Raw genomic sequence first — 25,629 nt, forward strand, 5'->3', positions numbered from 1 at the left:
GTGGCACATATTTAGCTTGCAAAATTTGGGACTTTCAATGGGATCAGTTTGGATCAATGAACCTTTCAGTTCCTACATTCAAAATGATGTTTGGTTGGTTACGGTTCGAATCGGTTATCTATTGATTGACTATATAGTCGGATCCGATTTGAATAAATAATTTAGTGATCCGATCCAATCGAATCCGGATCATATAATAAAATTAGAGAAATTTATCAAAACAGTACAATTTTTCATAATTAATTATCAAAACGGTAAACTGTAGTAATTAATTCCGAAAACGATAATTTTACCATTTTCGAAATTAATATATTTTACCAAAATGGTAAAAACAGTAAAATGTAAATTTTTTTTATCGAAAATACCCTTTTTATTTTACATATGTATTTACCAATTTAACCTTAGAAATAAATTAAAATCCAAGTGAATCTTTATCTTCTTTTTAATCTTCCTAACACTAAATAGAAATATGAAAGAGGAGATGATTTTTTCATAATTTTAGTCAAAAAAATGAAAAATATATATTTTTAGTAAAAAAAATTTACGTTTTATTGTTTTAACCATTTTGATAAAAACTATTAATTCCGAAAATGGTAAAATTACTGTTTTCGGAATTAATTGCTACAATTTATCGTTTTGGTAAATAGTTGAAATGTGATGCATGTTTTGATAAATTTGCCATAAAATTATTTGGATTGGTTTGGTATTGAGCTGGTACCGAACTGATCCACTGCCAGCCCTAAACATGGGTTACATGCACCAAAGAACAGATTAAGCTTGTGCCAAATGGAGGAGAATGCAACACGTGTCCTTTTGATAAATAAATAACAACCCACGTGTTTTTTGGGGGAGAGTTTTCGAGGCATGGTTTTAAATCTGATTCGAGATTGAGATGACTCGTTTGAGTTATCTCAATAACGTTCAACAATGAGCCAGTTTTATACGACGTCTCATACTTCAAATCATTTTGCGAGATAAATGAGATGATTCAGATACTATTTTGAAAATCTTGCCTAATCAACCAAAATTTTATATATTTTGATTCAAATAATAAATTTGATTAAAATTTAAATATTTTTATATATATAAAACATGATCTTAAAATCATATATTTGGATTGAGAGAAGTGGAGAGAAGAGAAACTCATTAAGAGACAAAAAAACTTAATTTCTCTCATCATGTTTGAATTGGAGGAGAGAAATTGGGATAGCTTTGAAATTTTAAAATATCTTAGAAGAAATCTAGAGACATAATTAAAATTATAAAATATTTTAAAAGAATTTTTCTCTTAATCTCTTCACTTCGGGGAGAAAGAAAATTCAATTTTCTTTATTTTTTATTATCATTTGTTGTCTAATCTACCTTATTTATATATAAAAAATCATACTTATTTTCTAGTAAATAATATATGAATAAATCTATATAAACCAAGTTAAATGGTCTATGCGGTGCGAAACGAGTTGACTTGTCTGAGACAACTCGGTCTCTTTAAATAGACGAGACGAGAAATCGAGTTTTGAAAACCATGTTTCAAGGTCTCTGAAGCTCGAAGTGAAGACGGAAGTAGGAAACATAGAGCAAGAGATAGTCTTCCACAACAGAGCCGGACTGCAACTCTCTCTCTCTCCTTTTTCATTTTCCCCCCTCACCCCCCTACACACGGATGGAAAAAACCCTAGACCTACAGAGCAGATCTGCAGTGAGGAAGATGGAAGAACTCCCACCAGAGGTGATCCAGGAAATCCTCTCAAGACTACCCATTAATTCTCTCTTTCAAAGTAGGTGTGTATGCTCAACCTGGCGCAATTTAGTTAATGAATCTCGCCTTGCTAACATGCACTTGGCTCAATCTTCTCGAAACGAAATCTCTGGTCTCATCCTTCAAACCCTAGAATCCAAATTATTGTACGTTATACCAGACTTGGAGACTTGTGATGTTGCAATTCAACTTAGTAATTTACCATTTAAATCTTGGCTCCCAAAATTTAGGATAATAGGTTCTTGTAATGGATTTCTTTGCTTAGCAGATCCGTGTTATAATTATCGAAGCATATTTATATGCAATCCTCTAACCGGAGAGTACATGAAGCTTCCCGACAATGACACCTTTGGTAAGGTTAATGGTAATTTGTTTGGGTTTGGTCTCGATCCCAAAAAGAAAGAGTACAAGGTCGTTAGAATGAGATTTGTTGGAAATAATGGAACCTCAGAGGTTGAGGTGCATACACTTGGCACTGATTCTTGGAGAAGTATTGCTTCTATCCCAAAGAATAATTGTGTGGGTTCGAGTGTTTTTGTTAATGGAAATTTACATTGGTTGCATATTAATAGTTTGTTGGAGTTTGATTATATCATTGCTATCAATATGGAAGATGAAAAGGTCCGCTTGATTCAGCCTCCTCCCTCTGTTGTTGGCAAGGGTCCTTCTTTCATTTATTTGGGATCATTGGGAGGGTGTCTTTCTTTGGTTGATGATGACTGTAAGGAAAGTGCTGAGGTATGGGTAATGAAAGATTACGACGTGGGAAAGTCTTGGACTAAAGAGTTTGTTATTAAAAGGCATGATAATGAAGAACTACGAACCTTGGGCATACAAAAGGATGGCAAAATTCTATTGCAATTAAGTTTTACGGGATTATTCTCGTATGATCCTCAAAGCAAAAGGTTTAAGGATTTCGGAATTCATGGCCTTCCACAAATCCTCGAAGCAGTTCCTTATGTGGCTAGCTTTCTTTTGATTAAGGATGCTTTTGTACCAGAGAAGTGGTGATGAAGATGAAAATGGAAAGAAAAAGAAAGGAAGAAATATTGAATAAGGTAAACGATGATCTATCCTAGTCAATGTTAACAATGAGGACATTATAGCTATCTCATAAATGGTTTAAACGCATTTGAGCATCATGTCTTACTTTTATATTCCTATTTATGCTTCAATAACCTTAAACGTGACTACTTGAATGCATAACTATATTGTACATAGCTCTTCAATTTCATTTTCTTGGTGCTTTTTATGGCCATGCTTTATTATCTTAATTATTATATTTCTTTGATGAGGTGAAGTTCAGATGAAAAATAGAATTTGTTTGTGTTAGATGATACAAGAACAGGGGCAGTAACCTTTTGGCACTTCTACAAATTCAGCCACATCTGAGTTTATATTTACAACAGTTTGGACACCTTTCCATTCTACAATTTACTCTTGTGAATTGGTCTTAATATCTTTACACTTGTTTTTCAAAGACAAGAGTTTGTAACTTCTAGTAAGAAAGTTATTATAAGCAAGCATTTTATTTGTGCAGTGTCATCAAGAGACACACTCCAAATTCTGTCAGGCCATCTCTCTCTCTCTCTTACATATAAATTCCAGCAACATTGAATTTAACATAACTTGTTAAAATTCTTTTATGGTATCCAGTAAGGCTAACATCTATCCAGTAATAATCCTCTCAATGCCTGCAATCTTGGAGAATTGAAATGATTTCGATTCTTCCCCCTTCAAACACTACTCTCTCATTTTCTCACATGGCTTCCCTTATCACCTTGAAACTTTCCACAACTAATTATTTATTGTGGAAAACCCAATTCGTATCTCTTCTTGAAAGCCAAAACTTCTGGTTTTATTAATGGAACCATTCCTCCACAACCTCAAACTGGATCAGGAATACCCAATCTAGATCTTCAACAATGGATGCTTATCGACAAACTTGTCTTTACTCTTCTTTAGAACTCTCTTTCCGAAGAGGTTATGAGTGAAGTGATTGGTCTCTTTTGCTCAATGGATGTGTGGCAAACTTTTGAACAAATCTTTTCCCATTCCTCTATTAGCAGAGAATTGCAATTACGAGAGGAGTTGCAATTTCTTCGTTGTGGTGATCTCACCATTTCTGATCATGCACGTAAGTTTAAAACTATTTGTAAGGCTCTATGATGTAGCAGAACCTTGTGAATCAATAGATTCGAAAGGAATTAAGAGATTGTGTTTAATGGAACACATAAAAATCGATAGATTCAATAGCTTGAGAGAAAATAAAACACAAAGCTAAAAAGTAATTGTAAAGGGTAAAATCAGTATTTCATCAGGATCCTACACGTGTCCTGATGAAAGCATGGGCTAAAGAGTAGAAAAGCAACTGCTTAGAGCAAGTGGTACTCAGAGCAGGTTAATAATCCAGTCTTACTCAATAGAAGGGCATAACATAGATAGAGGTCTGCCCTACTGGCAGGGCAGACTAAATCAGTATATTCGCACAACCCTATAACAAGCGTATCAAGCTCCAAGATTCTAGGAGAAATCCTAAGAATTCTGAAGCACAATAAGGAAGATTCCAATTCAGTTTAGGATTCTTGTGATCATGAGATCCCCCATGATCAAATCCTGAATAAAGGGAAAACCCTAATCCGGGGGAGATACTATATATTCAAGGGATGACCCAAAGCTAGGGATCTTTTTTTGGTTCCCTTGAGATTTGAGCTAATACTTAACCCTTTCAGCAACTCTAACTTGATTGTCAGAGGATTATTTGAAGGTACCACACTGGTGCTATCGCAGAGGAGTGAGGAGCACTTTTTCGAAGCAGCAGATCCCATTTTTACAACATTGGAGAATGAACAATCAGCACACGAACAACCATCAACATTGCAACAATCTACAACATCTTCTATGAATGAGCATTAAAGAAAGTCCTCAATTTTCATTCGACGTCCCTTTTTAGATGATACCATGCTTTCACATAAATATGTTGACACACATAGCAATAATTCTGCACATTCTACTTCTCCTCCAACACTATCTTTATCTCATCAATCCATGATAAGACTCCTCACTTCCAACACCTCTTGAACATAGTCACCAAAGTCGCTGACTTTTTCAAAAAATCGTGTTTAAATCGCGATTTTAAAGACTGGTGATTAAATCATGACTTTTTGAAAAAGTCGTGATTTAAACAAAAAAAATGTGATTTTTTTTGTTGAGCAAGCTATTTTAAAAGGGTTTTTACGAAGAGCATTTATTTTTAAGTTTAAAATAAGATTTGATGATATAAATGATAACATCACTTAGTAGAAAAAATGTGTTAACACTATTTCGATTTTTTCCCAATTTTCTCTCGATTTTTTTTTTTCTATATTTTTGTTTTTTTTTTTTTTAACTTTTTCCCTTACCGACTTATTCTCGAACCCTGACTTGGTGACTATGCTCTTCAAGAAGAAACAATCACTCCTATAGTACCCCAATCAGTCCAAGATCAATGCCCCGTTCGTCTTGCTTGTATGCTTGCTCATTTTGTTGACTATGACCTTAGTTCTACTTCTCGCTCCAAAACAAAACACTAAGGTAATCTAGTCACCTGTCATCTAATACCAATATGTGATGCTGAATTTTTTTCATTCATCTATACATCATTATATTGCTCTCCTCGCCACCAAAGTACTAAAAGGTTTTCTTTCTACTTCAAAACATCCACATTGAAAAAAAGCAATGGATGAGGAAATTTGTGCACTTCACTGGTCTTTGGTACAATGCCAACCTCATATAAATTTTGTTGGTTGCCGTTGGATTTTTAAAACTAAATTAAATCTTAATGGATCTGTGGAAAGATACAAAGCCAGGCACGTTGCTAAAGGGTATAATCAACAACACTGATTAGACTCTGATGAAATGTTTGGTCTAGTTGTTAAAGCTACAACCTTCTGTTTGGTGCTCTCTCTTGCATTGTTCATGACTGGCCACTCCATGACCTTGATGTTAAAAACGCCTTTCTCCATGGCGTTCTTCGTGAAAATGTTTTTGTGGTTCAACCTCTTGGGTATGAAGACCTGCATTATCCGCATCATGTTTGTCGTCTTCATAAGGCTCTCTATGGACTGAAACAAGCACCACGGGCATGGTTTGATCATTTTAGTTGATTTCTTCTTCATAATGGTTTTGCATGTAGCAAGGCAGACATTTCAATATTTATTTTTCGTCAACACCAAAAAATTATGATTCTTCTTGCCTATGTTGATATATTATTGACCAGTAACAATTCATCTCTGTTGCAATCCCTCTCTCTCTCTCTCTCTTATATAAATATCAGCAACATTAAATTTTAACATGACTTGTTAAAATTCTTTTGGTTAGCCATGTTATGGATCACCAAATCCTCAAATCTGTTAGATTATCTATGGTTTTGGAGTAAAATTGTAATTGGACATGAAATGAGGAAGTCTCATTTATCCAGCCGAGTTGGGTTGGGTTCATAAGAATATGTTTCTCCATGTTTAGTAGTTTCCATGGTTCTTTTATTAGATTGTGGCGCTAGTGGTTGTGAGTCCAAGGATGCCTTTATAACGGAGAGGCCATAATGAGAAGATGGAAAAAAAAATGAACTGTCCAACTCTAGATAAGATTAATATGTCCTGTTCAAAACCATTTATTGCACTTTCATCAATGTTTTAAATACATTTGGAGCATCATGTCTTTCTTTAAAAGTTCTATCTATACTTCAAAGGATCATAAACATGACTATTTTCATGCATAACTATATCATGTATGGCTCTTTAATTTCATTTTCTTGGTGATTTTTCCGATCATGCACTGTAATATCATACATGAACATATTTTTTTGGGTCAAATTTTTGATTGAAAACAAAGAATTTGTCAGCCACATTTTGAATCCTTATCATGGACTTCCAAGTCATCGTTTCTGTTGAACTCATTGTTTTTGGAGTTAAAAGGACATAAAACGAGGAAGCCTTCACTATTCCTTGGAGTATCTGTGGGAAGCAGTCAGAAGAATCAGTTGCTTCATAAAATGAGGAACACCCCCCCCCCCCCCCCCCAACTTCACCAGTGCTTGAATTTATGAGAAGAGGTCCCATAATATTAGTTGCTTGACCTTGTTCTCAGATTTGAGAAATTTTCTGTGATTGCTTGAGACATCATTAATTAGCAGATTCCACTATGCATTGAATTGGTTAGGACTGTAATTATTGCATCGTAATATATATGGGTCAGGTTCGCCAGGTGATATAGCCAACATGTTTTGTCCTATATGGATTAGAAGTTTTGGAATGGACTGATTTTTGGTGTGGAGATCTGCCTCACCAAAAATCAGCCCATTTTGAAACACCTAACCCCACTTTACAAGTTGAAGAAATGTTGACCATCCATTTTTTGTAAACCACTTTTGATGGGGTTAGAAGTATTCTGACCCATATTTTAAAAATGTGTTGGCTTTATTGTTGGCCATATAGTTGGCTGGTGATCCTGTCCTTCTCTCTCACTCTTCCTCTACACACACACACACACACACACACAAACTAACAAAAATAAAAAATAAAAAAAAAAACAAAATTTGAGGATGCATATGTGACGGGCAATAATTTACTGAGTCACATATATAATGGAAATCAGATCAATGGAGTCTCACCTTGGTCTAGACTTCCAATTGATTGGAATTACATCATTTTTGGCACAAAACAACAATATCAACCAATACAAGTCTTATTTCACTCCATTATATATATATTATGGTTGAGTTCCTTTGGCAAACCCCCACACAAAGATCTAGACAAATCGTCTAGACCATTGGATCTTCTTCAATCTAGGATAATCCTACGGTAGAGAGCGAATAAAACACCAAGTGCTCTTTATTTCACTTAAAAGTTTATGAAATTGCAATTACCTCCCTGTGAGAAAGTCAAAATCCCAAACCCAATTCATTCTCTTCTTCACAAAAACCCTAATCCCTCTCCTGTGATTTCCTTGATCTGACCCTCTCACCCATCTTCATTCCCACTCGACGTGATTTACAAGGTTTAGGCGACGACGACGGTGGCAACCTCTATCTTCATTGTCTTCTTCCCCTAACCATAACCCTTTCAAATCGCAGCCACTTCCTCTACAAACTACGATCCATGCCTCAACAAATTTGAGTATTACATTCAGGTTTGGATTTTCGTTCACAAAATATATGTTACGTTTTTTAACGATGGAGCCAGAGAAATATGGCTCTACTAACTCCCTCGACTGCTATTACGCATCTTCTCCATTTCTTCTCTATGTTGAAAGAGGAGTAACCTCACTTGACTCGACTTTTGTTGAGTATCCGAAATGCAAAGACCAACAATCGCGATATAGATAGTATATCTAAAACAACATAAAAGAAATGGATGGAAGGAGATGAACATAAATTACGGACGGAGATGTCTTCTTTGATTAGAGTTTAGCGGGAAAAAAAAAACAGAAAAGGAGGAATGGAACTTTTTTACCTTTGTTTTCTATCCCTTTCGAGCCAATTTTAAACGTAGTATAAAAGCATTTGGAGCTTGTAATTTGTACTTTGTGGGGAGAGATCCCTTTGCTTGGCTTTATTAGTTGGAGACTTGCAGGTGTTGATGATGAGAAAGAGATCCCATCTGGTTGGCACCTGATTGCACTATTGAGGATGAAAGATAGATTACACAGAGTTCTCTTTATAGAATCATAGACATTTCTAAGTTAGTTTCTCTTTCCCAATTAATTTATTCACATTGAAGATGAACTAGATGTGTTTTCTTTACTATTATTTTCTCTTGCTTAATATTTTGGTGGTTTCAGTACTTATTATTCTATAAACTATGTAATTCAATATTCTATGACTGGGCTTTGAAGAAGTGATGAATCTCTAGAGCATGATGGGTGAGTGATTACTTGATATTCTTTTCTTTTGTGCAGTTCTTGAGTTTGTGAAGTTCATGTGCTTTCTTATTGTTTATGTTCAAGAAAAGAATCCTATTACATACTTTAAAGAGGATTTTCTAATCTCTAGCTAAGTCTATGGTCCATTCCTTTTTTAGACTATATATTCTCAATTAGATTTTTCTTGCTTTATTCTATGTAATGAAAACTAAATTAAAGATCCATTACCTTAACTTTTCATAAAAATTATTTGTTTAGGCAATTTTTTGACCTTTGCCCTTTGTTTCACAATTTAGTTTATAGAGTTTAGATTGAACCTAGCTAAGACCTAAGTTCTTAGGTTGAATTCATTACCTTCATTGACATTTAAACCCTATCTTTCTACCCTCAAAGAATTCTAGCTTATTACCTATATCGCAATGTTAGTAAAGAGAACACATCTAGTTCATCTTCAATGTGAATAATTTAATTGGGAAAGAGAAACTAATTTAGAAATGTCTATGATTCTATAAAGAGAACTATGTGTAATCTGTCTTTCATCCTCAATAGTTTATTGATATTATAAGTGTTTTGTCTTATTTTTCAGAAAACCCTTGGTTGGTTTGTTTTTTTTTAGATAAAATTAACTGTGTTTTCTTTTGTTGATTATCGTTGAAAAGCGACACTTTCCATTTTGTTGTATATTTGTAGAATATAATGTGAATGTATGCCTCACATCCACATTTACAAGTGGAGCAATTTCTTCTTCCCCCTTGCATTCCCATCTGTCACTGTGTCTTCTTTCACCATCGGGGTATGTTTGCTTTTGTGTATATAAACATATGTCATTTCAGTTACCTCATTTGAATCCCATAGTATTTTCAAACTCCGTACACAAATGCAAAACCCTTCCCGCCGCAATCTTCATAGTACTTTTTTGCTTCCTCAATTGAGTCGAACAACATCCCCACATATGGTGTATTTAACTTTTGAATATCTTTATTTGGACTTTGAGAGTCAATAGGTTCCTCACTACCTACTTGGATTGTTGATGATGATCCCGGATTTTCACAAATGGGAACGTTTCTACACTTGTCAATGCCAATCAGATCCATGAGAAAAGTAATTGATCAACTGCTGCAAGTAACACACTCATGTCAACACCCCAAGGATTTCTACTAAACATGGATATATTGTCACATCCTTGAACTCCCAAGGTTTACTCAAAAAGTCAATTGAGAAATTGCGACTATAAGAATAAATTGTGACATTAATCTAGCAACACAGAAGGGGGTATACAAAGAGATTAGATGTGTCAAGTTGTTAAATTTGCCCTTTCAAAACCATAAACAGTCCAATTACTGAAACGGGTTTGATCTAAATTGCACATCCAATGTGATTCTTCAGATGTATTCTAATATATACTCAGCAGGACGACAGCATAACCCATGCAATGAATAAGTACATAAATCAAACTTGTATATTGGGGACAGGAAACAGTCAATAATGCCACTGTTTATAGCCATTTCAATTTCACTTTTGTGTTTGGAGCTCCTCAAAGATACTATCAATCATCCAGGAGTATGTCATAGTTAAAACCGCTTGCTAACTAGGCAAGGATTAGCGATTTCTGCATGCTTGAAAATATCTATAGTTAACAGGAACTGTTAGGCTAATTGTTCATAGATCTCAAATTTTGTTATCAATTACTTGAATGGAAACGTGTAGATATCCAACCAGCATATTTAAGACAGGTCAAGAGTTGGAAAAATAAAAAAAGAACACAAATTAAAAAATAATCTCATATAACATTTCTCATATTGTTCAAAAACGGAGAACTCATAGCTATCGATAATCAATAGCATTTTGTTTAATGATAGTCCAACTTCTAAAAATTTCAGTCCATAAAAATTACAAATTAAAATTTTGTATCTACAAGAAAATCAACACTAACATTCAATGCTCAATTGTCAACCTTCAAGAAAATTCTTAAAAAAATTACAAAAAATTTGGAAAGAGTTGGGGTATATAAAAATTTAAGTTCCATTCAGATTCTAAGTACAACAGGTGAGAAAAAGAAATTCCATAAGATCTTCAAAACTAAGAGAAATAATAGTTATAGAGATCAAAATAACAAAGAATAAAATGCAAAGATCTAATCATTGAAGTTTTAGAAAATTTTCGCAGAAGTTCGCAAAGTTTGCAGCTCATAGAGTGAGTGGCTGTGATTGAGAGGGTTATGGTTAGGGAAGAAGACGATGAAGATAGAGGGCGTGGCTGCGATTTAAGAGGGTTATGGTTAGAGGAAGAAGAAGATGAAGATAGAGGTTGCCACATGTGTCGTTGTCGTCGCCTGAACCTTGTAAATCAACTCGAGCGGGGATGAAGATGGGTGGAGGGTGAGATCAAGGAAATCGCAAGAGAGGGGTTAGGGTTTCTGTGAAGAAAGACAATGAATTGGGTTTGAGATTTTGATTTTCTCACGGCGAGGTAATTGCAATTTCATGGAGGTAGTTGCAATTTCATAAACTTTTAAGTGAAATAAAGAGTTTTATTCGCTCTCCATCATAGGATTATCCTAAATTGAATAAGATTTGACGGTCTAGACGATTTGTCTGGATCTTTGTGTGGGAGTTTGTCAACGGAACCCCAACATCTTTCCACTTTTGATCTGCAACGTCCATCACGGACGAAGAAGAGGTCGGCTTTACTGAAGAAGAAGGGGCGGTTGGCGAGGTTGATCAGAAGGCTTGTTAGACGTCTGAACGGGCTCGGCCTCCCCTAAATTCGTAAGGCACGCGGTGATTGAGAACGGTCAGAATCGGCGGAATCATACATACTTGCATCGACTTCGCCCCCGTTCGGGAGAACGAGGCTGAGTTTTTAGCCGTTCATTCCCCTATGTTGTAAGGGTGTAACGACAATATAAATGTATATATGGGTAACGTTCAAGAGCCAAAGTTATAACCAAAGTGTTTTGTCTTATATGGCTAAAATGTTTTAGAATGCGTTGATTTTTTGTGATGATGATCTTTATGGCGAGGAGATCCTCCTCACAAAAAATCAGCCCACTCTAAAACTTCTAACCCCGTGAAAAGTGGTTACAAATTAACGGTAAAAAATTGATGGTCCACAATTTTTTAACTTATAAACTAGGGTTATAAATTTTAGAATATATATATTTGTGAGCAATGTAAAACCCCAAGTTTTTGATTCGTATTTCGAGGAAAAATAAATAATGGAATTTTGAGAAAATCTTGAAAGTGGGACTTAGGGGTAAAAGTTTATGATGGTTTTTATCATTTTTAATGGAATCTGACCTCACCATGAGATTCAAAATGATTGAAAAACATACTTTAGCCTGTAAGTACGCTTAAATGCGAGTCTGAACAGAAAAGTTGCAAAATCCTTGATTATCGAGTTAGATTAGGCTAAAATAATGACTTTTTGTTAGAGAAAGAATTGTTAAGATTCGATCATACCATTGGGTTCGTAACGAAAACTTATTGAACATGGACTATTTACTTGTCATTTTTGGAGTCCAAAAAGTCAAATTATTGTCAAAAACGAAAATGACGTCAATTTTAGGGTCACATCAAGCCAAAAATGTAAATTTTTGTTTGAGACAGAATTCGTAGAAATTGACCACGCCATTAGATCCGGAACGAAAAATTATATAAAATAGAGTATTCACTCGTTACTTTTGGAGCTCGAACGGTCAAGTTATCGTCGAACGAAATAATAGGAAAAATACCGATTTCATCCCACATTTATATAAATAAAATTTTTTTTTTTATAAAAACACTATTAATCTTCCAAAGTCGTCCAAAAAATCAGTCACGACTTATTAAAAAAAAATTGTTTTTTTTTTAAAATTTTTATTTTTAAACTCTGATTCGCTGCAAACGGTTCGCCATTGACTTTCGACGCCAAAGGAGAAAAGGTCCGCAGCTTCGACATCTACAAAACCTACCCAAAATTTTCTCGTTTCCTCTTCTCTTTCACCTCGTATCATAAAAAAAAAAATCAACCGTATATATATACAGCAGTTTCGAAACTTTGACCTCGGATTTCGCCTGTTTTGGGGTCAAACCGTCCTCCGTCATAAAAGGGAGAAAGGACGATGGTGTCGAGATCTTCGAAATCACCGGGTCAGATTTAAAAATCAACCGTCTTGAAGTTCGGTCTGTCTCGATTTCCATGTCAATTGTCTCGATTTCCACGCACACGCTTCGATCATCTCGCATAGAGATAGTAAGGACTCTCAATCTCTATCGATAACCATAGATTTATGAAAATTGCATTTAGAATTTTATCAGAAATTTGTTATATATTTTCAAAATATAGAATTTTTTTTCGTTATTTCAAATTCACGCTAGAACTTGCATATTTGATATGTTTAATTATGTTTTATAACAAATTATACGTGGTAGGATATTTCACCGGGTTATTTCCGTCAATTGGGTCTTGTGCACCGCTCGGACCCCGTTTTGAACTAAATTTTATACTTTTTCACTGTTATTGATAAAAATGAATTTTATAGTTGGAAAAATGATTTAATATTCAACGAATTCATATTGAGTTGAATATCAGAAAGTGGATATTTTGTTTGAGAGATTGAAAACTATAAAAATCGAAAAAAGGTATGAAATGGTAAAATGTCATAGTTAGACCCGAGGGGTGATGTCTGCATTTTACATTGTTGTATTGTGTGTAGGTTGGTGAACGAATATCTAGGGATAATGTTACTGGTTGCATGTTTATCTACTTTCTGTTAGCGTGATACGCTGTTTACTTTTCCGTTCCGTTATTTATTTTAAGCCAGGTGGCCACAGTTGCATGGTAGGAAACTGGATATCCATTCTCAACCTTGTATTGTTAATTTCTCTTTTGTTTTCAAATGAAAATAATATATATATGGGTCCCGTTCAGCAACAAACATTTTTCAAAACATGGGTTAGAGATTTTGGAATGGGCTGATTTTTGGTGAGGATGATCTCGATGGTGAGGAAATCATCCTCACCAAAAATCAGCCTATTCCAAAACTTCTAGCCCCAGTTTACAAGTTGAGAAAAATCGTGGACCGTCCGTTTTTTGTAAACTATTTTTGATGGGGTTAGAAGTTTTGGAATGGGTTGATTTTTGATGAGGATGATCTCCTTACCGTAGAGATCATCCTCACTAAAAATCATCCAATTCCAAAACCTCTAACCCATGTTTTGAAAAATGTTTTGCCAAAATGTTTGTTGTTGAACATTTCCCTATATATATGTAGCTATTTTGTGAGCTGTTAAAGAGTCTGTGAATGTTTGAAGGGATAGTGCGTCATATCATCTTGAGCCGGATAAATAGTCAACCAAGTGTGGTAAGTGTAGCGATCGACTACAAAATTAGGAACTAAAAGTCAATAAAATATGAAATATCATGTCCCGACTGGGAGCGATCCAGTCGTGAATCCCAACTCTCTAATTCCACAACTCCACCGTTGTGTATTATGTATATGTTGCCTTATGTTGATATATAAAATGAAATGCATGTTTAATGTTTCTATTTGATCAATTAGATTTGTATAAAAAGAAAATATTATAGTGAGTACTACTGATAGATGTAATGTGAGTTTTAAAATATTTAGTTGCTCATCCCTGACTATATGTACCAGTTAATCGTAGTTTCTTTTTTAAATTTTGCATATTTTAAAATGATTCAGTATGCTTATTCGTTCATGTTAGGAGAGGTTATTGACAGAAATTGGTTGCTTGCCTACTGGGTAACCATTGTTACTCACCCTTCTTTCTTCATTTTTTTAGTTTCAGATCCGGAACTTTGCGAGGCAGGTGTAGAACGCGAGTGTGGACTATTTGGTAGGTCAGATAGACGAACAGAGTCTGTTATCTGGTGAGTACTAGGGTTATACCCCCTAGTGGTGTTGATTTGTCCAAGAGTATTATAGATATTGTATTGAGCGTTATGACTTTTGTTAGAGTGATGAATGTTTATATAATCCTTTATTTTGGTTATTCTTCCGCATTCTGATCTATCGTATGTTATTAGATGTATATAAGTTTCCGTTTGTATTATATATATATGCAGGATAATATATGTCGTTTATCAGGTGCAGGTTGAATGCCTTGAAATGCTAACATAAACAGAAGAGATCATGCCGAAATTTCGAGGCGTCACCTAGTGTCTCGAGATCTGACATGAGGCATTGTGTTAGTGTTTAGCGGGACGCCACAACACTCTCAAATCCTTTTTCATTTTATAGGATATTCAATGAATTGTTTTTTTTTTTTTTGTTCTTCACAAAAGTCATGCTTAACAGTCCATTCCACAGAAGTTAAAGAATCCTAGCAAATTTTCAGTCATTCATCAACAATACATGGGTATTTTTCACAATTCATAGCTCGAACTACCACCTCGAAATCATATTTAATAATAATTTTTTTGGTTAACATGGTATCAGAGCATTAGATTCATATAGGTTACGGGTTTGATTCTTTTCACCTTTATGGGTGAGGGGAAGTGTTTGGGTGTATATTTTCCTCACTCTCGGGTGTGTCATACCTTAGTTAAGCTCCCGTGACTCTCTTATAGTCATAGTTCTATTGGTAACAATAGTATTTTTTATTTTCCTGAACATGATAGTTGATATGGTGCAAAGATGAGTCAATCTTTTATTTTTCCTATGATAATAATTGTTTGATATAACCCATTGTATTTATGACTCTTCTTAGGATCACACCTAGTGAGAAGAATTGTGCTTGAGAAATCTAGCCAGAGGCATTTGGAGGCCAAGACTTTCTTCATTCCTTGCATACAACGTATGTTTGGAGTTTTCCATGTTCATGTATTCCATTATATAAGTCCACCATTTGATCATTGAAAACGTGATGAAAATCATGAAATTGTTATGCATTGGAGACCCACCTTGCAATATATGTACCATTGAATTTTGAGTAATGGAGTTCATCAAGCTGTAGTTTATTGGTGCTCAAATTGGACCACATTTTTCTTCAAAAGGGTTCAAATTTTTTGGAATGAACTTTCATTTTTTTAGGTGGTTTGGTGCTTGAATTATGCTCAATTTTTCATTGATCCTACCTTCTCTCGTATCACGTACATCGATGCATCATCACATTGAACTAATTAGATTTGTTGACCTCTTGCAAGAGCATGGGTTAGTCTCTTAATTTTTTATTGAACGCAATGGCGTTCTATTTTATTGACACCTACAATTCTCTAATCTTAAAGTTAATATCATCAATGAATTTGAGAGTTTCACTTTTTAATTTTTTTAATGGAGTGATATATAAGATCTTCCAAGTACTTCATGCAATCTACATGTACATGTTCCGCATCCATCATGCTTCACACGTATGGTATGTCATTTAGATATATTACGACAAAACAACCATATAAATAATTATAACCAACCTATCAAGATAAATATTTACTGTGCATTATCCAATCACATCCAGTCTAAACATACCTCATTACTATTATAAATGTATGCCAAGACACACTAAAAGAATAATGGTCATGTCACTATCTTTTAAACAGTATAGACTCAGTGAAATTGAACTCATATGCTCACACATAATCCTGATTGAGTAAATACAAAACTCAACATTTTTGGATTTATCTTATTAGACATTTCTGGTGTATTTTTGGGATATATCTTTCGTCCTGACGAATGGATTTCGTAATTATATGATTGGGATTGGGATTGGGACTGGGTGTGAACATATGAGTTAATTTCAATGTACAAATCTGAACCCTATAAGAAATCTTGCAACTGCTTTCAAAGAAATATCCTTTGGTTGTGTATTCAGAGAATTTTATAGAGTGGTTGATTTTTTTGGCTCTGTTTAGAGAGTTCTAAGGGAAGGATAGAATTGGAAATGAGTGACATCCCTTTGGTTATGTGTAATATCCTGAATCAGGATAAGAGCGATAGAAGGCCCCTGAGGTTGTAACCGGTGAGGGTCTGCCTAAGTAACCACTATAACCATTAAAAAAAAAAAAAAACACTCAACCCCATACAAGTTACATGGAGACTGCCATGTGATCCAAATAATAGTTCAACTCCTAAATGAAAAAAAAGAAGAAAAAGAAAAAACAGAGAGGAATAGTTCAACTCCTTTAATAAAATTTTGCCTATCAGAAAAGAAAAATAATGATTTTTCAAAATATGGGACATATATATATATATATATATACACACACGGTTATGGGGCATATATAAAAACAATGGTTTTTCAAAATATAGGTTAGAGGTTTTGGATTGAGCTGATATTTTGCGAGGATGGTCACTATGATGAGAAGATCATCCTCACAAAAATCAGCTCAATCTAAAACTTCTAATTTATAAATTTTTATCAATAATTTGTAAATCACTTTTGATGGATTTAGAAGTTTCAGATTGAATTGATTTTTTTTCGGATGATCTTTCCATCATAGAGATCATCCTCACAAAAATCAGCTCAATCTGAAACTTCTAACCCATATTTTGAAAATTTATTAATGTTTTATATATATATATATATATATATATATATATATATATATATATATATATATGGGGACAGTTCAGCAGCCCTAAAGTTTGCCAAGTTTGGTGCCAAACACTTTTCAAAATATGGGTTAGAAACTTTGGAATGAGCTGATTTTTTGTGAGGATGATCTCTATGATGAGGAGATCATCATCACCAAAAATCAGCCTATTCCAAAACTTCTAACCCCATCAAAAGTGAGTTACAAAAATTGGACGGTCCACGATTCTTCAACTTGTAAATTAGGGTTAGAAGTTTCAAAATGAGCTGATTTTTTGTAAGGATGATCTCTTCACCGTGGAGATCATCCTTACAAAAATAGTCTATTCCAAAACTTCTAACCCCATCAAAAGTGATTTACAAAAAATGTTTGGCGCCAAACTTGGCAAACTTTAGGGCTGCCGAACCGCTCCCTATATATATTTCAACCCTTACATTTAATGGTTGGGATTAGATTTGAAAAAAATAATTGTAAAAAAAATAAAAATAATAAATAATAAAAAATCAGTATAATCCAAAGCTTTTAAGTCACATAGGACAACACTTTGTGAGAATAAGATAGTGAGCCGAACGCTCCCATATAGATTGAGAGAGAGAGAGAGAGAGAGAATTCAAAGCTTTTAAGTCACGTAGAACAACACTTTGTGAGAATAAGATAGTGAGCCGAACGCCCCCATATAGATTGAGAGAGAGAGAGAGAGAAATTTACAAATACATCCAAACCCAGACTTCTGCATGAGAGGGTCTGTAGAAAACTGCACCAACTTCTTGATTGAGAGACACCTCCATGGATAAAGGCGAGATTCTCTGACTTCAATAGAATTGGAGATTGCTCATCGTTCGTAACTTCATCTAAGAGGCTCGTATTCTCCTGCCAGTTAGCATAAGGAGAGCCTAAAATCAGAAAACAGATTGAAACCAAAAAAAAAAAATAGAAGAAGAAGAAGAAGAAAGAATTCGATGACGCATTACCAACAAAATGAATGCTAAATACAGTAGATGTAAATTTATTTGAAGGGGTTAAGAGTATTAATATCACTAAGCGTATTTGTTTCCATTGTATGACTTTCACTGCATTTTTTTTATTTATAAATTTATTGAAAAAGCCTGAGGTTAACAAGACCTGCCAATTTTAAACAGAAAACAAGAAAACATTTAGAGAAATTTATCAAAACGGAGAACTTTAATTTCAAACTTATTTACCAAAATGGACCACTATACATCTTATTTCTGAAAACTGTAACTTTCCATTTTCGGAAATATTTTATTTTATCAAAATGGTAAAAACAGTAATTTTCAGATTTATGCCATTGAAAATACCCTTTTCCAAATCTCATGTAGAAAGGATCGTTCCGACAAAAAAGATATTTTCAATAGTAAAAATATGAAAATGACTATTTTTACTGTTTTGATAAAATAAAATATTTTTGAAAACGATAAATTACTGTTTACAGGAATAAAATGTACAGTTTATATTTAGTCTTCCTTCCTTTGAAAAGATGTTTAGTCTTCCAAGACCCCAACCTTTTTCCTATCCTTACAATTATCATATCCCAAACTGGAGGTGTGGACACCATCTACCTCCAAACCTGATGGGTTATCAATAGAAATGGTTTTGGACATTAGGTGGGCTAAGGCTTTCGCAACCATGACAAATAGAAACAGAGACAATGGGTTGGCTTGCCTTAGAAGACATTTCATCACAAAGTTGAACCAATCCTCTCTGAAACCATCCTCCCCTCATATATCTCGAAAAAGCCTAACTCGCATTATTATAAGTCTTCTCCAAATCTATTTACTCATAAGCCCTAGAATTTGGCGACCTTTAATCAATGTGCCTTGTTACAAACAATGACATTTGGGATAACTTCCTTTAGCCTTGTAGCTAACATCTTTGAAATTACTTTATACATTGAGCCAATAAGATTGATTCGTTTAAGAACCGTGATTGGTTTTTACTCGTATTGTGAGAAAACACATCTAGGGTTATGTGCACATCCCACGTCAGACTTGTGAGAATCGCAGTAAATATTTTTTGTCATTTCAGCATTTTCCTTTTGCAAATCATTCAAAACACTTATGATACATCACTGATTATGTCCCAACAACTTGTTAAATAGTGCAGAAACATCATTTAGGGTTTGGTGCCTTACCATGGTGCGGTACACATCGTCAACTTCGAATGGTTTTTCAAGACAAACTTATTGATCCAAAAAAATGAAATCAAAGATGGTTCAAGGGTGGGCAATCCACATAATCCTCAGTATACAAACCCTGATAAAACTAAACTACCCTCTTCTTATTCTTTCCTCCCTAGAGTTCCCAAATAATTTTGAGAGTTGAAATGTGATATATATTGTTGTGGCCATTGGCCATTCAATGAAAAAGAATTTGTATGGGTATCCCTTCTTTCAACAATTTTACTCTAGACTTTTGCTTCCAATTAATATTTTCCATGGCTGAATCATGCAACACATATGAACGCTACTCGACTGAATGTTCTCTCTTTGCTTGCTTATAGCATCATTTATAGAAATAATACAGACCTGAGATCCAACATAAAACATTTCTCGCAAAAATTTGATGAAGTGGTTCTTACAGAAAACAAAAACAAGGCATACAACAATGCAATACATACCTCAAAAAGAAGTTTCTCCTCTGTTGTCATACTTGATTAGTTGAGTTTTATACTTGGGGAACAGTTGGCGGTTTGTTGCCTGCACTGTAGGAAGCCTAATGCATGGACCTTCTTGTCATTGTAGGTCTATCTCTCGAAACTACATTAAATTGCACACCAGTACAATTTCATTTTCACAAAATTGCTGTGACAATAATAGTGCAACCTCTATTCTATGCTGCTAGTGTTGTAATTTTAATTATTTTAGGCATTTTAAAATATTAAGTGGTTTTAGCTATTTTGGTTTATATTAAATATAAAGTGGGTACTTTTAGCTTTTACCTATTTTGATGTTAACAAACACAAAAGTATCTTTTTACCTTTTTACTATTTTGGATATATCCAACACACAAGTGATGAGTGTTTTAACTTGTTCTCTATAAGTATTTAGTCCCACATCGACTTTGAGAAAGACTTGTTATGTCTTTATATACTTTCTTGGTTTACTTGTGTGGTAAGATTAAAAAGAACAAGTAGAGGCCCACGCGTGCACGAGAGTCCAAGAGGAAAACCCAAGGTTCTAATTAGAATTTGGATCCACTGATCCAAAAATCTTAATACGTGTGCACACGTATGTCGATGTAAATCCTTACTTTCTAACCTCGTGTGTGTGTGTGTGTGCATGATTGGCCACTTTTTGCTAATCAAAGAATTATTTAGAACCATATTTTATTTGATCCATTTCAATCTGATCTATTTGTTTTAATTAATTAAACTAATTTAATTTAGTCATCGTGCATAATTAACAATTAGAATGTTTTAATCTAGCCATTTATTTACCATTTTAATAAAATTAATTGGACGGTCATGTGTCGGTTAAACCCTGGACTTATAAAATTGGGTTTCCTCTAACACAATTTACAAACAAAAACTTTTTGTTCTATCTTCTTTTGCTCTTGAGTTGCCCTAAAAATTATTTTCTCTCCCTCTTCTTCAATAAGGAGCAATCTAAGCTATTTGACCTTCTTAGCCATTGCGAGTGCGCACTCGGTTCAAGATTCCAATTGTTATACCCTGGAGGGTATTATAACCTATGCACCAAGATATAATCTTTGTGGGGCACAATATACTCTTAAGGGCATTGATTCATCACGCCTTGATCATTTTATTCAATTGATTTTCTGTCTTGTTAGTTGCATTAGTAGATTTTTTCAACAATCTTAAGAGTATATTGATGGATGCTACTAACGTGGCGTTGTGATGGCCACTGCGGAACCTCTTCCGAATGTCTCAAAGGTTGAGCAGTTCAATGACACTTTCTTCAAGAGTTGGCAAGAAAGGATATCTTCATCGCTGAACATGGTAAACCTAACCCATATCTTAACAGAACCTAGGCCTACAAAAGGTATGGAAAATTATCAAGAATTCTTGAAACAATGGGAAAGAGGTAACAAAATTTGTAGGCCTACTATCCTTAGTACTCTTTCTAACAAACTGTTTGATATATATTGCACATATAAGACCATTAAGGAAATTTGAGAAAATTTAATTAAAAATATGTTTAAGAAGATGCTCGAAACCAAAAATATGCCATAGAAAATTTTGCAGACTTTCAAATTATTGAGGATAGAGATGTATCATCTCAAATCCATGACTACCATCTCCTTATTAATGACCTTAAAAATGAAGACATTACCCTACCTGAATCCTTTGTCATAGGTTTTCTTATTGAGAAATTATATGAATCCTAGAAAGACTATAAAAAGTGTCTGAAACACAAAAGAAAACACATAAACCTTCAGGATGTGATTGTTCACATTCTAATTCAAGAAAGGAATAAGATTATATAGAGATAGATCAAAAAAGAGCAACGAACTAGTTTCAAAGGCCAATTTGTTAGAAACCAAACCTTATAACGATAAACCAAGTAATAGATCTAAGAAACCACATAACAAAATTTTAAGCCTAATCTAAAGTTCCATAACCCTACCTTTGAGAAAAAAAGATAACTATTTTATTTGTGGGAAACCTGGACACCATGCTCTTCAATGCAAATTCAGGAAAATGAATGATCCTAAATTGCACAACAATGCAATAGATACCTCGGAAAGAAGTTTCTCCTTTGCCATCATACTTGATTAGTTGAGTTTTATACTTGAGGAAAAGTTGATAGTTTGTTGCCTGCACTGTAGGAAGGCTAATGTATGGAGTTATTTGTCATTGTGGATCTATCTCTGGAAACTGCATGAAATTGCACACCAGTACAATTTCATTTTCATAAAATTACTGTGACAATAATAGTACAACCTCTGTAGCATGGAATTACCTAATCCTTATCACAAACATTTGGTTCCAACTCAACACCCATTGATCCATTGCAAATATAGGTACATTGTACAATTTCTCATAATTCAGCAACACAACTGAACCTATAGATATAATTCTGAACATAAAATAAATCATCTAATTAAATGAAAGGTAGAAATTAGTTAACAGGACAACCAACACATAAATAAAGTGTACGAAAGAAAGGTCCAAGTCATCGCGCCAAAGATGAAAATGAGCACTAAGTAGATGGCAAAAGATTTACGATGAAAACAAAATGAGACAAGTTTTACATGGGTGTAAAATGCTAGTTAAGAGATACAATTCAAAAATGACTAATAAAGCATAAGATTTTTAAAAAATGACTTTAGGTGTTCATTTGTATATATCCCTTTTTTATGCAACTGGGTCTCCTCACGCCTATTTGGAAATGGGACTAATCCCTACAGATACATATTTTAAAAGACAAATTTGTATATTATTTTTGTCTGCTTATCATAAAAAATAAAAATAAAAAGCTGTCATTAGTGTTCTCTGAGCTGGATTTCTCTTGTTTTTACTATGTCAAAATTTGAGTTTGTTCTACTTTGTTATCTATCATATAGATGACTCCACAATTTTCTAGAAACTAGGTCAATGAATTTGTTCTGATTAAAATCTAAAACTATAATGTACACCCAAAAAGAAGAAGATAATATCCTTACATGGATATTTGGGTCACTAGAGATTTGTGCGAAACGAAACCTGAAAAGCTCTAACATTGAGCTTGGACCCATAGTGCGCTTGAGATATTGCAATACAACTTGGAGATCATGAGTTCAAGTCTAGCTTACCAACCAAAAAGGAAGGAAAGGAAGTAGCTCTTCCATTAGATGTTTTAGCTGTGGATGTCGACAAGAAATAGTATTCAAGAACATCTGACTACCATGCTGCATGAAATGCCATGTTAGGGTTCTTAGATCAAGAAGAAAAAGAACTAGAAGAGAATAATAGATTAAGAAGAAGAAGAGTTCTTGACAAGAGGGAGATCAATTTACTATTATTGCTTATTCAATAATGAAAACTCCCCTCCTATATATAGATGATTAATTTGCCAATTTGGCTACAATAACAATTCCTAATATAACTCTAAAACCTAATTAGACTCATACTAAACTCCTAATAAACTTAAAATAGAAAATCTCTAAAATAATATTAAATGGAATTAGAAAACTAATATAACTAGGAAACTAAAATAAGGATCCAAACATCCCCTCCCCCTTCAAAATGACTTGTCCTTAAGTCAGAAAAACTTCGATGACAACATCGTCCTAAAATGTGTTTGCATGATTTTCAGTGGAAGGAATATCGACCTTTAGAATGAGTAGTTGGTTTTTTTTTTGCCAGTTTGAATTGTTCGTCATAGTTTGAACAAAGACCTTGGGCTTGTTGGTCTGCTTGCTCTGTAAGGGAAATTTGATATGAGAAACCCATAAGAAGCTGGCCTAAGTAATGATGTTGTGGGCTGAGGAATTGTTGATCCAGTAGGAGCAGGTAAAAGGACTGGACGATTGGAGTTCACTCGAGAGGTTGACTTTGCCATTGTAATAGCTACAACTTCGTGCTGCAATTTTGTTAGTTCAAAAGCTTGTATAAGGGTAGTTGATTTCCACATCTGAACTCTTACTCGTAGTTCGACATGCAAACCTGGAACAAAGCAACTAATTAGAAAATCTTCTACTAATCCTCTTGTTCTATTGGCCAACGATTCAAACTGTAATTGATTGTTCATGTTTGACACAACTTGGAAAGTGTTCCTAGGATCGTTTTGATCTAGTGAGCCAAATCGTGTACATAATGCCTGAGTAAATTGTGTCCAATTCAATCTGCCTACAATCCATTCTAACCATTGATACCATGGAATCGCATCTCCCATAAGATGAGTTGATGCCAAGGTCACCATCTATTCATATGTGATGTTGGTGTTTTTTTTTTTTTTTTTATATTGCTCTGCACGAAAAATCCAACCCGTTGGATCATCTCCATTAAACAATGGAAAATCGATATGAATGGCGCGACCTTGAATTATAGCTCTACCTTGATTTGGATGGACTTGTATCTCCGATGGTAGCTTAGGTGGTATCAGTGCCAATTGCTCCAACCGTTGCCACATTCATTCCAACACAGCTTGCAACTCATTAATTCGAGTCCGGTTTGATGTCTCAAAGATTTCTTCTACTCGTTGGGTAGGAGATTGAACTTGAACTTCTAGATCCTTAATCGTCATAGTGAATATCAGGAGAGAAGCTCTGATACCAGATGTTAGGGTTCTTGGATCAAGAAGAAGAACTAGAAGATAATGAGATATTAAGAAGAAAAATAGTTTCTGACAAGAGGGAGATAAATTTATTATTATTTGTTATTTAATAATGAAAATTCCCCTCCTATATATAGAGGGTTAATTAGCCAATTTGGCTACAATAACAATTCTTAATATAACTCTAAAACATAATGAGATTCATACTAAACTCCTAATAAACTTAAAATAGAAACTCTCTAAAATAATACTAAATGGAATTAGAAAACTAATGTAACTAGGAAACTAAATAAAATAGGAAAGTAAAGAAAGGAGCCTAACATGCCATTAGGTTTCATCAGCCATTATAAGGTAGGTTTAGAGCTTCAAAATGAAATTCTTACTCATCATCAATATCAAAAACATGCCTGATAAAATGTGGATTACGTTCAATACCAAAAACTTAAGCTTTTAGGTCACAAATATCGTGAGCACTACCCTCAGCAAAAGCCTGATGGTTTGGCTCAACATGACAAGTCATATTACAATTATTTTTCCTGGGACAAACATTTTGAATAAGGTCTGATGTAAAATCTAGGATCTTCGGTAGAAACTTGGGATTACAAAATTTATTACTCTAATACAAGCTTGAAACCAAGGCTCAAAAGTAGAATTGGTGGTATTATGCATTGAAACTTGACCCAAAGTGTGGTAATTAGGGGACTCTACTAAAGAAACTCCAACTTCTACCATATACATGTCATACAAACTGCCCTAATCAGAAGCATGAATCCTAGTGTCATCAGTAAAAGCTACATAAGAGTCATATGCCACACAAGAACCTTGATAATCATACTCAAAAATTGTGCCAAGGGTTGATTTGTACTCTTTGAATCATGACGTCTAACATTCACAACGGAACTTTGAAGACTGTCTACAAAAGTAACATCCGGGGTTTGAGTAATAATATCAGCAAAGTGGAGTGCAACATGACCCTCATTAGAAGTATACCGTTCAGATCCAATAACCAAAACTTCAGTTTTAACCTAACAAGCATCTCACTTTGTACAAACACAAGATGCTCCAAGAGCATATTCTTGACAAAATTCAATTGTTCCACATTCCCCCTCATGTGTATTGTTATGATTCAAATCAAAGCTACATTTCCCAAGACTCCCATAAGTAGATTGAAAATTATAGCCAAAAACTATAGTTGGGGATT

The 25,629-nt window shown here is 34.3% G+C and overlaps 1 protein-coding gene across 2 annotated transcripts; it reads left to right on the forward strand.

The window, feature by feature from the left end:
• The first annotated feature begins 1,511 nt into the window (after window positions 1-1,511).
• On the forward strand, window positions 1,512-14,655 carry LOC147404481 (F-box protein At3g07870-like). 2 transcript variants are annotated; one of them, XR_015177791.1, is made up of 3 exons: window positions 1,512-2,817; window positions 8,371-8,478; window positions 14,446-14,655. XR_015177791.1 is itself a non-coding variant. In XM_086440466.1 (2 exons), exon 1 carries the CDS (start codon window positions 1,664-1,666, stop codon window positions 2,768-2,770), a length of 1,107 nt encoding a protein of 368 aa, XP_086296592.1. In that variant the 5' UTR covers window positions 1,512-1,663; the 3' UTR covers window positions 2,771-2,817; window positions 14,446-14,655. The 2 variants fall into 2 exon arrangements, 1 of the variants encoding a protein (XP_086296592.1); XM_086440466.1 differs by lacking the exon at window positions 8,371-8,478.
• Window positions 14,656-25,629: the final 10,974 nt, after the last annotated feature.

The sequence above is a fragment of the Akebia trifoliata genome, chromosome 4, assembly GCF_017979445.1.
Source record: "Akebia trifoliata isolate Shusen 1 chromosome 4, ASM1797944v1, whole genome shotgun sequence".
Lineage (NCBI taxonomy): Eukaryota > Viridiplantae > Streptophyta > Magnoliopsida > Ranunculales > Lardizabalaceae > Akebia > Akebia trifoliata.